General features: G+C 38.2%; 3 protein-coding genes across 3 annotated transcripts; all 3 read right to left on the reverse strand.

The window, feature by feature from the left end:
- Positions 1–1,587: 1,587 nt before the first annotated feature.
- LOC128557273 (uncharacterized) lies at positions 1,588–3,093 on the reverse strand. The gene has a single exon (XM_053544486.1). The coding sequence runs from the start codon at positions 3,091–3,093 to the stop codon at positions 1,588–1,590; it is 1,506 nt and encodes a 501-aa protein (XP_053400461.1).
- A 523-nt stretch (positions 3,094–3,616) lies between these two features.
- Positions 3,617–5,104, reverse strand: LOC123558205 (uncharacterized). The gene has a single exon (XM_045350082.2). The coding sequence runs from the start codon at positions 5,102–5,104 to the stop codon at positions 3,617–3,619; it is 1,488 nt and encodes a 495-aa protein (XP_045206017.2).
- An 82-nt stretch (positions 5,105–5,186) lies between these two features.
- LOC128557274 (uncharacterized) lies at positions 5,187–5,912 on the reverse strand. The gene has a single exon (XM_053544487.1). The coding sequence runs from the start codon at positions 5,910–5,912 to the stop codon at positions 5,187–5,189; it is 726 nt and encodes a 241-aa protein (XP_053400462.1).
- Between the last annotated feature and the right edge of the window lie 6,829 nt (positions 5,913–12,741).

A 12,741-nucleotide genomic window follows, 5' to 3' on the forward strand; every position in this document is an offset into this window, starting at 1 on the left:
TAAATGTACGAAATTATGATAATGTACAATATCATAAACGCACAATGCAGTGACAATATTGCTTAAAATAATTACTAAATTATTTTAGGAAATAGCACAAAATGTATTTATAACAATTAAAATAAGTTGCATACCGACTATGATGTCTTAAGCGTCGAAACCTTTAATATTATTTTTCATGGCAATGCGCCGCTTCTTAACGGAAGTAATTCGAACGTTGACATACGGTATAAACAACTGACGTAATGGGCGTCGCGCAAAAATGCGCACGATGCGACGTTAACAAAAAGCGCCAAAAATGACGTCTGCTGGATTAACTATTAACTTTACTAGTTTTAACAAGCGATGTTAAATAACAAATCAATTTAAGAATCAACATTTAAATGATTCTTACAGTGCCCTCCATGAAATATCTTAATTTCATCACTTTTCACGTGTATTAAAGATACTTGTATACCCTTCAACAATGTGTTCATAATACTCAATATTTTAAAGCTTAACAGCTTGTATAAATTACAAACAATAATTAAAGTACCTGTATAATGTTCATTCAATGAATTAAAATTCACGTTTATACATATATACATTAATCACTCTGAGCTTCTAACAGACATAACTTCGTAATTGGTCTCACGCAGCTCGAGTTCTTAGATTGAACCTTACATTTACGTATATGCCCATCCCTACCCTCAATGATTTTGGTAACTCTGCCAAGCGGCCACTGCCCTCTCGGTACGTTGTCTTCCACCAGGAGCACCACGTCATTGACTTGTACGTCACGTGTTTCTGTCTGCCACTTCTGTCGAGTTTGCAGTGTACGCAAATACTCTTTAATCCACCTCTTCCAGAATGTGTCTGCTAGGTATTGGATCTGTCTCCACCACCTCTGCTGTAACCGTCTTCCTTCTTGAAAATTCCAATCGGAATACTAGTATTAGACTTCATTAAAAGAAGCAAATTTGGTGTCAATGCAGGCGGATCTCTTAGGTCGCTGCTTACAGGAGTTATCGGTCTGTCGTTGAGTATTCTTTCTGTCTCAGCTATCAGGGTCAATAATTTCTCGTCTGTAAGTAGTTGTTCTCTCGCAAGAGCTTTGACTATGGTGCGCGTAGACCTAATTATTCTTTCCCAAACACTCCCAGTGTGACTGGCATGCGGTGGGTTGAAGTGCCATTCTACAGCATGCTGCACCATGATTCGTCCAATCTTGGACTGATTCCACTCATCTATAGACTTCTTTAGTTCTTTGTCTCCGCTCACTAAATGTGTCCCATTGTCGCTATAGATCTTTTCAGGATATCCTCGCCGGCTTGAGAATCTTTGATAGGCCGCCATAAATGAATCTGTTGTCAGACTGTGTGTCACCTCGATGTGGACTGCTCTGGTGTTTAAACAAGTAAACAGACAACCATATCTCTTCGAGCATGATCGTCCATACTTCACCATCAAGGGACCGAAGTAATCTACACCCACAAACGTAAATGGCGGCTTGTCAGGTGTCGTCTTCTTTGATCAATGGCGCCATCTGCTGGGTAAGTGGAGGACTGTGTTGTCGTTTACAGACGAAACATCTTCCAATAACTTTCTTTACAGCGCTGGGACCACGTAATATCCAGTAATATGCCCTTGTTTCTGCAAGTACTTGCTGACTTCCTTACTTCCCACATGACCATTGTTCTGATGGAAATAACGGATAATAAGCTGTGTCACGTGATCATCGTGCGGGAGGATAACTGGGCACGTGTTATAATCGGTGTTGTTCTGTCTTCCATACATTCGGATGAGTCCGTTTACTAATACGGGGTTTAACGTTACTAATCGACTGTCCTTCTTAACAGGCTGTCCTTTACGTATATCTTCTATTTCCTGTTTAAAATAGGTATTCTGTATATGTCGCAGTATGGCATGAGAGGCGTTTAGTAACTCGGATGCACTTAGATCGCGTTGTTCTTGTTGTTCGTCTGGAGTCAGGTGATGTCGTCTGCAGTACTTCATGAACCTCAGTAACAACGCAACCGCTCTCCGTAGTCTAGTCCAATCATAGTAGTGCCTGATGAAATTATTTACATGTAAATCATGTTCTGTATTCAAAGCCGTCACGTTAACTGCAACATCATTCTTGATTTCAGAATCGCCGTATACTAATTCTGGCTCATTAGGTAATCGAGGCCAACTCGATTCGTCGTGAAGAATGAATTCTGGTCCGTTTAGCCAAATGCTGATGCCATCCATATCACTCGGGTCAATTCCCCTAGAAGCTATATCGGCCGGGTTCGAACCTGAGTCTACATACCGCCACTGCTCTGGACGTGTCGTTTTGTGAATGTAACTTATTCTGTTACCAACAAATGTCTTGAACCTTCGAGTAGTGTTGTTAATGTATCCAAAAAGTATCATGGAATCCGTCCAAAAGATGGTTTGATCGACCTTTAGGTCCAGTTCCACTAACAACATGGCATAAAGACGGCAGGCCACAACAGCGCCACATAACTCTAACCGTGGAATAGATGCTTGCTTTATCGGTGCTAATCTTGACTTCCCAACTGCCAGCTTGCAAGCAATTTTATTGTGTTGATCAGTCAATCGTAAGTATGCGCATGCGCCGTAGCCTGTCTCAGAACCATCACTAAACACGTGCAGCTGTACGTTCTTCAATTCGCCGAAGTGACTAGGACGGAAACAACGATTAATACTCAAGTGTTCCAAATGAGGTAGGTTGGCTATCCATCGTTGCCACTCGTCGCGTTCTTTCTGTGGAACTTCTTCATCCCAGCCTATCTTCTGTCTGCACAGGTTTTGCACAATCGCCTTCGCGCCTAATGTTACTGGTGATACAAATCCTAGTGGATCAAATATCGCACTAACTATGGAAAGTATACCACGTCTCGTCAAGGGTTTATCTGCAACTTTGATTTTAAATGTAATAGTATCGTCGTTAACATTCCAGTTGACGCCTAATGCACGGTCACAGGGTAGTACGTCCCCAGGGTCGAGACTTACAACCGTCGGTGCACGTTCGGAATCCGGAATCGTGTTGAGTACCGTCCGACTGTTACTTATCCATTTTGTGAGTCGGAAACCACCCAAACGCATCAGAGACTGTAAATCTGCTGCAAGGTTCACTGCTTCCTTCTCAGATGGGACAGACTTCAAACAATCTCAACGTAGAAGTTCTGTCAACTGTCGATAAACCTCGGCTTCAAAATTAATCTGCGTTATCACTGACTGTTTCTTCAGTGCATACGCCGCACAGCTAGGGAGGAAGTAGCGCCAAACAAATGAACCGCATACAGTACGTCTTAGTGTCTTGGACATGTTCCCGCCAGGCCACCATAGAAAGCGAAGTGCGTCACATGTCCTTCTCACACACACGAAACCTGGTGAAACATCGTCCTTATATCAGCGGAGATAGCTATTTGTTCCTGTCGAAATCGGGGTAAGTACGCCTACGAGGCTGTTCATCATATCGGGACCTTGTAGAAGCTGGCTATTAAGTGAAATACCCTTATATTTCGCGGCACAATCAAATACAACACGTACCTTTCCGGTTTATTCACGTTCGCACAGGATGGTGAGGCAAGTACCATATTCTTTTCGAGTTTGAGCCTTCGTTAGTCTACTTCTTTGCATAGCCTTTGTCTATGTAGTCTGTTACTGTCTTAGTGTACATCTCATGTAGCACGTTGCCACGAGAGAGTTTCCTTTTTAGTTGATGAAGGCGCGCATGCGCAAGTGTTAAATTATTCGGCAAACTAGCGTCATCCTGCCGCCACGGAAGTCCCATCTCGTAGTGACCGTTAACAAATGATAGAGTAGAATCCATTAGACCCAGTGCCCTCTTGTCTTCTACTGACATTGAATCTTTCTGGTAATGGGATGTGTCGCTGAAGTCGGACGTCCACATACGCTCAAGTTGTTGTTGTAGTATTACGTCACTGGACTGGCCAAAATGAATGTTCACCGGTTCTCTTACATTTGCTGCTTTTTTCTGTTCAGTGCTGGTCCGAGGGATTGGTCCACGCACTGCCAATCCAAGTCGCGTTCTCACTGCGTACGGCTCACAATCACTTCCGGTGCGCACCTCCAATGGAATATGGGCTTCCGGTGTATCCGTACCAATCAGTAACATGACTGCATTGATGTTAACGTCTGGAATCTTTATGTCCGACAAGTAGGGTATGTGTCGAATATCGCTAGCGGTGCCAGCAGAACGCGTTGATATAGCCAACTGCTTCATCTTCCAAACATTGTTGAGCTTAACTTCGTCGTCGCCGGGAATAGGACTCACGGTTAAATCAACTTCCTGTCCCTGTGTAGTACTATCACCGGAGTTGACAGTCGATATCTTGAATGTGACGGGTTTGCTAGGTACATTCAACTTCCGGATTAGTCTTTCATCACACAGAGTCTTGTCAGCACCATCATCGAGCAGGGCGTAGGTATGACAGAAGTTACCGTCCCCACCCTTAACAGACACTGGTATAATCCCCAGACATGTTTTAAGAAAGGAGCCATTTGTGGCTGCGCAATTTACTGATTGTTGCGTAACAGGTGTTTCATTACTTACTGGAACCCAGCTATGTAACAATGTATGATGTTTCTTTGTACAACCAGATACAGTACATTTGCTAGACATATGATTGCGTTTAAGGCAATTAAAACACAGTTTATACCTCAGAACATGTTTCTTTCTATCCAATAAAGACATATTTATAAACTTATGACATGATGCTAGGTCTATACATGAACCAAAACAGCCAGAACATTTTCTTTCGAACTTTGGCTTTTCATTTTCAGTACATGTGGACAAAGTAGTCACTCTATCTTTTACAACATTTCCAGGCAGAATATGTGGCTGCTTAGTACCTTTATATTGCACATTTTCTTTAACAATATCAATACCGTACACTGAACTAGCCACACGTGACCTCTCGTCAATGAACCTTGTCAAATCCGAGAAATTTGGTTCTCTCCCAGACTCATAGATGGAGTGAGCGATATCAGCCCATTTGGTTCTCAAATGCATAGGCAGACAACGGACAAGTCGCCTCAAATTTTCTGAGTTATCTATATCAGAGACAAAACCTATTTGGGATAGAGTCATTTGACATCTTTGCATATCTAACGCTAACATAGACAGTGCGTCAACATCAGAGGCCCTTACCTGTGGCCCGTATAATAGTTTATCAATGTAATTTTTTTGCGATTACCTGCGGCCTACCATAACGAGATTGTAAAATTTCTTTAGCTCGTTTGTATCCATCATCAGAACTTAACAATACACAATCCTCAATACAGGATTTAGCCTCACCAGAACAATATTGTATCAAGTAACTCAATTTAAGTCTATTGTCACTTACTTTTGACTCCACATTTGTCTCGAAATTCTTTATAAACTTTGTATAATCTATTACCGAACCATTAAATGCTAGTAACTCAGGCTTAGGTAAGTTAAACCCTTCTTGTAAAATGGATGCCAGTCTCTCAAACTCTGAACCATTGCTGTGACTGGAACCTGATTGTATAGGAATGCCCGTCTTACCATTTACTCTGGAAGAATTTCCTTGAACCGTCGCCATAACAATCGGATCAAAACCTGAACCGGTAGTAGAATTTTCGCCATCCAAGATATTCTCATTTGATTCCGTTGCGCCGCCGGAAGTCGGAATATTCGTGTCACATCCGCTCATTATATACGTCTGTTCAGTAGCAAGCGCATTTCCGGAAGTTTCAATCAGAACGTCCGTAAATACTGACTCCTCGATTTTAGCCTCTTCCAACTCGCTCTCCTGTTCTAACAGTTCGCGTTGGTTCTCAAGTTCCTTTTGTTTATGTTCTAAATTCTGTTTTTCTCTTAAAGTTTTTAAACGATGTTCTGCAACAAGCCTCTTAGCTCTAGCACTTAGTAACATTGAACGTGCCGACCGTACAGAACTGGCATTAGAGCGCAAAGATCTGTTGTCGTCTGCAACTGTTTAAGCCATTCCGTATAATGTTCCTTGCATTCAATAAAATTATTCTGTTGGCTTGTGAAAGTACTTTCTAAAGTACCCACTGTATCTGTATCTTCACACAGATCTAGACACTGGATTTGTGCCGATTTAAATAGTTCGTATCTTTCACATAAACGGTCGTAGATTTCTATCACCTTTTCTGCATTTTCATAAGATACCATTTGTTTTTCAAGTTCTTTGTAAAGTGGTTAACTGTGAAAGATGCGCAGTACGCGACTTTCTAGCTGCTGTGAAATTTGTCTGTTCCATTGTAATTTCAATATTGCTATAATGCAGTTCTATAATACACTCACTAACCTCTTAATATAACTTCCCGAGACTCTAATCTGCACAGACACGAATATGTAACTTCACAGTGACGAATCTGTAACTTCACAGTGACGAATCTGTAACTTCTAGTCCATCCACCATTATGACAAGAGTCGAGAATTATTAGGGTTTCGGATAAACAGAGCTAGACGAGTAGATGCGCTCTTCTATATATTTATTTTCTATGCTCATAGCATGAAATTCCAACACATGTAAGCGAGCGTTTCTCTGAAACAATGTATGTGACATTATTTATTATACGCTCGAAACATAAAAAAACATATACACGTACGAAATTATGATAATGTACAATATCATAAACGCACAATGCAATGACAACATTGCTTAAAATAATTACTAAATTATTTTAGGAAATAGCACAAAATGTATTTATAACAATTAAAATAAGTTGCATACCGACTATGATGTCGAAACCTTTAATATTATTTTTCATGGCAATGCGCCGCTCATACGGTATAAACAACTGACGTAACGGGAGTCGCGCAAAAATGCGCACGATGCGACGTTAACAAAAAACGCCAAAAATGACGTCTGCTGGATTAACTATTAACTTTACTAGTTTTAACAAGCGATGTTAAATAACAAATCAATTTAAGAATCAACATTTAAATGATTCTTACAAGATGCTTTACCCAAAATCTGGAGTCCAGTTCCTTTAAGGAAAGATTTATAACAATTTGCACAACGTAAAGTGTTGAACAATACCGTTCGAAAGTGGGTCACGTGCCATCAAAAGCTTGGTCAGTAGGTCAAATAATAGAAAAGCCATGTGACCTCTCTAAAGGCCATATTTTTCATGGGATCTGTATGAAAGTTGGTCTAAATGTTCATCTTGATGTCAAATTCGAAACAGGGTCATGTGCGGTTAAAAACTAGGTAAGTAGGTCTAACAATAGAAAAACCTTGTGACCTCTCTAGAGGTCATACTTGTGAATGAATCTCCATAAAAACTGGTCAGAATGTTTATCTTGATGATATCTAAGTCAAGTTTGAAAGTGGGTCACGTGCCTTTAAAAAGTAGGTCAGTAGGTCAAATGATGAAAAAACGTTGTGACCTCTCTAGAGGCCATATTTTTCATGGGATCTGTATGAAAGTTGGTCTGAATGTTTATCTTGATGATATATAGGTCACGTTTGAAATTGGGTCAACTGCGATCGAAAACTAGGTCAGTAGGTCTTGAAATAGAAAAAACCTTGTGACCTCTCTAGAGGCCATACCCTTGAATGGATCTTCATGAAAATTGGTCAGAATGTTCACCTTGATGATATCTAGGTCAAATTTGAAACTTGGTTACGTGCCTTAAAAAACTATGTCAGTAGATCAAATAATAAAAAAAAACTTGTGACCTCTCTAGAGGCCATACTTTTCATGGGATCTGTATGAAAGTTGGTCTGAATGTTCATCTTGATGATATCTAGGTCAAGTTTGAAACTGGGTCAACTGCGGTCAAAAACTAGGTCAGTAGGTCTAAAATTATTAAAATCTTTCGACCTCTCTAGAGGCCATATTTTTCAATGGATCTTCATGAAAATTGATCTGAATGTTTGCCTTGATGATATCTAGGTCAGTTACGAAACTGGGTCACGTGCGGTCAAAAACTAGGCCGGTAGGTATGAAAATAGAAAAACCTTGTGACCTCTCTAGAGGTCATATTTTTCATGAGATCTTCATGAAAATTAGTGAGAATGTTCACCTTGATGATGTCTAGGCAAAGTTCAAAACAGGGTCACATACCTTCGAAAACTAGGTCAATAGGTCAAATAATGGAAAAAACTTGTGACCTCTCTAGAGACCATATTTTTCAATGGATCTTCATTAAAATTGGTCAGAATTTTTATCTTTATAATATCTAGGTCAAGTTCAAAACTGGGTCACATGAGCTCAAAAACTAGGTCACTATGTCAAATAATAGAAAAAACGACGTCATACTCAAAACTTGGTCATGTGGGAAGAGGTGAGCGATTCAGGACCATCATGGTCCTCTTGTTATTTAAAAAGTCTGCTGCCCCTTGAGTCCTTTCGAAAAAATAGTAGTCAGTTCTTGAAACATAAAAAAAGATTTTTTGTTGTTACTGTAATGGTTAACAGTAAAATTGGTTTGGTTGTTAGGTAAACGAATGCTAGTATAATTAAAATGGTTATCGTACAGTATGCTTTGCCTGCGTTCAGTTCGACTTTAAGCTTCATGAAATGGTCACTTTACATCCAATACTAACGTGGCGTTTTGTCTCCGCATTATAAACTCACAGGTTTAAGTAGGAACTGTAAAATGGTTCCTTAAAACGCAGATATCCCTTAAACAGTAAACACTCATTTCAAAGAGAAATAAAAAGAAAACGGGAGAAAATCATATGCTGAAATAAATTAGCAAATACAAAAGATACAGTTCTAATTTTATAGCTTACTTCTATTTTGCGATTGGTTAATAGTAAATATCTTTATATCCAGGAAGTCACTATGTTTACATAGACATGATAAATGTTAATGGCCAACTACTTCAGCTCGGCATTGCAGCTAAAACACAGGTGTAATTTCACTTCACTTTCATAGATACCCGGTGCAATTTACGGCTCACTTTGGATATCCCGGAAGAAAGAAAGAAAAAACACAACGTGCAATAAATTGATGAACTTTGAATGATTTAATATTACACTGATAAGAATGTTATGTAAATAAACCATGCAACTTTGTCGTCTCAAATATATCCGTACACAACACTACAGTTCTAAAACTAATATTTGCAGTCAAAACGCAACATGCAATCTAAACGGTTTGAATACTGGCATTCTCAAAATCATAATTTGAAAGCACATGTAAGAGAATGCCGGCGGTCCACAAGAACGTTTAACACTCACAGCTTTGATGAAGCCGCTCTAGTACTTATATTTCGTTATTATAGAATGTATTATGATACTTTTGGTAGTTCAATGCATTATTTATAGTATCAATATGGAATAATGATATAAATTACTTCTAATATTTTTATATGAGAGGACAGAAGTTACATGTAACTTATATTTCGGATATAGAAGTGGGCTCCAGAGGAAATAAGTGTCAAATTATTATACGTTCTGTAACAATATACAAATTGTAGAAGTTGCGACTGCTTTTAAATAGTTTTCTATAAACATTTATATGTAAACAGATCTCTTTCATTTTCTCCGCGCATGCTTTGTATGGACCGTCTTGGTGTTTATTTTTCATCTGGTCAAAATATACACGTTCATCGATTTGTCGAAATATTTAGTTAAGAGAAAAGACCACTGGTCTGTAATTGGAATAATGGTTGCTAAACTTAAATGTTTTACTTTGTGGTCTTCAGTCAATTGCTACTCCGTCGAAGGGATTCACTACCATAATATTAACACCATATAGCTAATCGAAGACGTTATTATCTTAAACCTTATGGCTTACTACTTAATGCAGCTAAGGTTTTACTTAATTCCGCTAAGCCAGTATTGGTGAGAATTATCCCACTTCTCCCGGTAGGAGGTCAAAAGCTTCCGTTATTAAGCCTATTTTACTGATAAAACAATAAAAAAAAGACTTTAAAACATTTGTCAAGATTGTAATTGTACCAGTGACAGAGAACTCTATTTCTTAACAATGTAAGAAAAGTAACACAAATGAACCAAATCTTCGTTAATAAAAGATGCAACTGAAAATTAAAACATTTTAACAAATAAGTCGCAGTTAGCGTAAATCTGTTATAAATGAATAGATTATGATTTCTGATATGATTTATGATATGACATATTCAATAAATCGTTGATAAAAGTACATTGTATTGTAGGTTTTAAAGAAAAATGTTTCTGATATAATTTGTCAGATTGTAATCATCTTCCAGAGTATTCAAGTTTAACAATTATGTTGTACAAGAAGCAAGACAGCATTTCAATAGATAAGTTATTTATTTATTTTACAACAAACACATTACAAACTATTATAGCTAACATTTAAAAATCATTTAATAGGATTTAAGTTATACATGGCTATTTTTAACAAATTCCTCCTATTTGAACAAGATCACAAGAGTACATACAATAAGCTTAATTCAATTCTAATGTGTTTTCCTTGCAAAAAAAATGTGAGGTTTGAACTATCTTCATTTTCTTAAATGATCTTGTATCCTTCAAATGCATTTGATGTCAGATGATGTTTGAGGTCGCTTTTTATGATTTTTTTTAATGAGTCAAAATATGTAAGAAGTTGAACAACTAGCTCTATATTCGTCTATTATTCCTTTAACAAGCCATTGGTGTTGGACTTCTTAATTGCGATGTTTTACACACAGGTCTACGGTATTTCAATGGTTTGAATTATAGCAAAATATAAACAATCTGAATGAAAACCTAAACTGAAATATAGACACAACACAAGTGAATACAGAAGGAAATACATTGCAACATAAACTAGTATATGTATGTATCAATGCAGGATAACAAATTTAAATATAACAAAAATATCTTTAAAAAAGATGGTCGTCGTGATGTAACTGAAGCACAAGTTATATATGGGCAGAAACCTGTATTTTAAATCTTTTGGCAATGTTGAAAGGGGCCTCTGTGAAGTTTTGTATAAATAAGGACAGTAGTTCTGAAGAAGACTGTGTTTAGACATTGTGGAGGGACACACGACGGACACCAAACAATCACAAAAGCTCACTTTGAGCTTTTGGTGCTTAAAATTTGTAACAGTAAGCAAACAATATTGAAATAGAATCTACGTTCTATACTTTATTTCTGGAATTGTTGGAAGCAACATGAACCCTTACCCTACTTCAGCTTATTACCAAATTTGTCTATCATTCAGAATATGTACAGTACTGTTTTCACCGGAAAGATTAATTTATAATTTAGAGTCTAAAATTTAACAGTATCGGACATGTTGTTGCAGGTTAGTAATGATTTGCACTGGTTAAAAATTGTTGCTGTAATGCAGGGTAAGAGTTAATGACTGTATAAAACAAATAACCTTTTTGTAAAAACAAAACTTAAGGAAAGGAAACTTAACAAAACAGAATTAACTTAACAAGAAAACTTAACAAAACAGAAATATGCCCGGATGAGCAGATGAATATTTGGTTACGCACACCTGTTCAAGTGGTACGCATACAACCCGATGGTGCTGTACTTATAGAGGTTATAGATGACGAACGCGTTGTCATTTCACTCGGTGTCACACATGACTCAGAGTGAAGCATTTTCAGCCTTTCCTCCAGTCAGCGTCACTCTTACAAAATCTCTCATTATGGCTGAAAATACCGAGAATACCTTACCAAGCAATCCGATTGGTACATTATTCATGCGGCATAAGGTCATACGAGGTAATAAAATCGTGTTTTATACGGCACGCCGAAAAAAGATAAAGTAAGCTTGTTCCTGAATAAACATGCACAACTGAGGTCATGGTGTTTCCAAATGTAGAGTGCCAATGCCAAAGGTAGAATAATGAACACACCGGAATTCCGATTCAGCCAATCTGTGTGTTTCTGCCCGTTTGTTGATTGGTTATGACCTGCTTAATCTGTCAATTTGCTGACAGGAAATTATCATGATCAGCCGGTTTACCGATACTATATCATTCTATACATAGAGCATGACGTCACACATTCCGTCAGTGCGACAGTATGAAAGCGCTACCGTAGTGTACACAATGATACTATATAGCCTACTGTATCAGCCGATTTGCTGATAGGTAATGTCCTACTTGATTTGTCGGTTTGTTTCAATTTACTTGTGTTGACGCACAATGTTGCGATAATTGGTGTTATTATCCCCCGACGAAAGTCGGAGGGATATAGTTTTGGCGTTGTCTGTCCGTCCGTCCGTCCGTCCGTCCTTCCGTCCGTCTTTCCGTCCGTCCATCCGTCCGTCCGTCCGGAGCCATATCTAGGAAATGGTTGGGAATATTTATTTAAAACTTCATATACATGTTCACCACAATGAGTTCTTGCGGCCCGTCAAGTTTCAGTCAGATTGCCCAAGTAACACCAGAGTTATGGCCCTTAGAAGTTTCTAGTGTTAACTTTATAGAGTACTATAAATATGGCAATTTCTGCATCATAACTTTTGATTTATTTGACCTAGAACTATGAAACTTAAACAGAATTTAGATCACCATAATGTGGTTGTGTACACACAATTTCATTTGGATTTATTTGTAAATTAAGAGTTATTGCCCTTTAATTGTATAAAAATCCACATATTTGTACATAACAAACTTACCATTTGGTAGAATTTCATTAAATTTCTTTCATTCTTTTCCATGAACATTTATTGTAAACATGTGAAGTTGTGTACCCACACCTGGTCACCCCCTTACCTTGATCACACACCTCCCCCCCCCCCCTATCCCCCGACACCCCCACTCCCACCACCAAAAAAAAAAAAAAAA

This window comes from Mercenaria mercenaria, chromosome 5 (genome assembly GCF_021730395.1).
Source record: "Mercenaria mercenaria strain notata chromosome 5, MADL_Memer_1, whole genome shotgun sequence".
Classification (NCBI taxonomy): Eukaryota; Metazoa; Mollusca; class Bivalvia; order Venerida; family Veneridae; genus Mercenaria; species Mercenaria mercenaria.

Excerpts from the sequence above, each read along its gene's own strand:
- LOC128557274 (XM_053544487.1), bottom strand. The coding sequence starts at position 5,912 with ATGTTACTAAGTGCTAGAGCTAAGAGGCTTGTTGCAGAACATCGTTTA.
- LOC123558205 (XM_045350082.2), bottom strand. The coding sequence starts at position 5,104 with ATGACTCTATCCCAAATAGGTTTTGTCTCTGATATAGATAACTCAGAA.
- LOC128557273 (XM_053544486.1), bottom strand. The coding sequence starts at position 3,093 with ATGCGTTTGGGTGGTTTCCGACTCACAAAATGGATAAGTAACAGTCGG.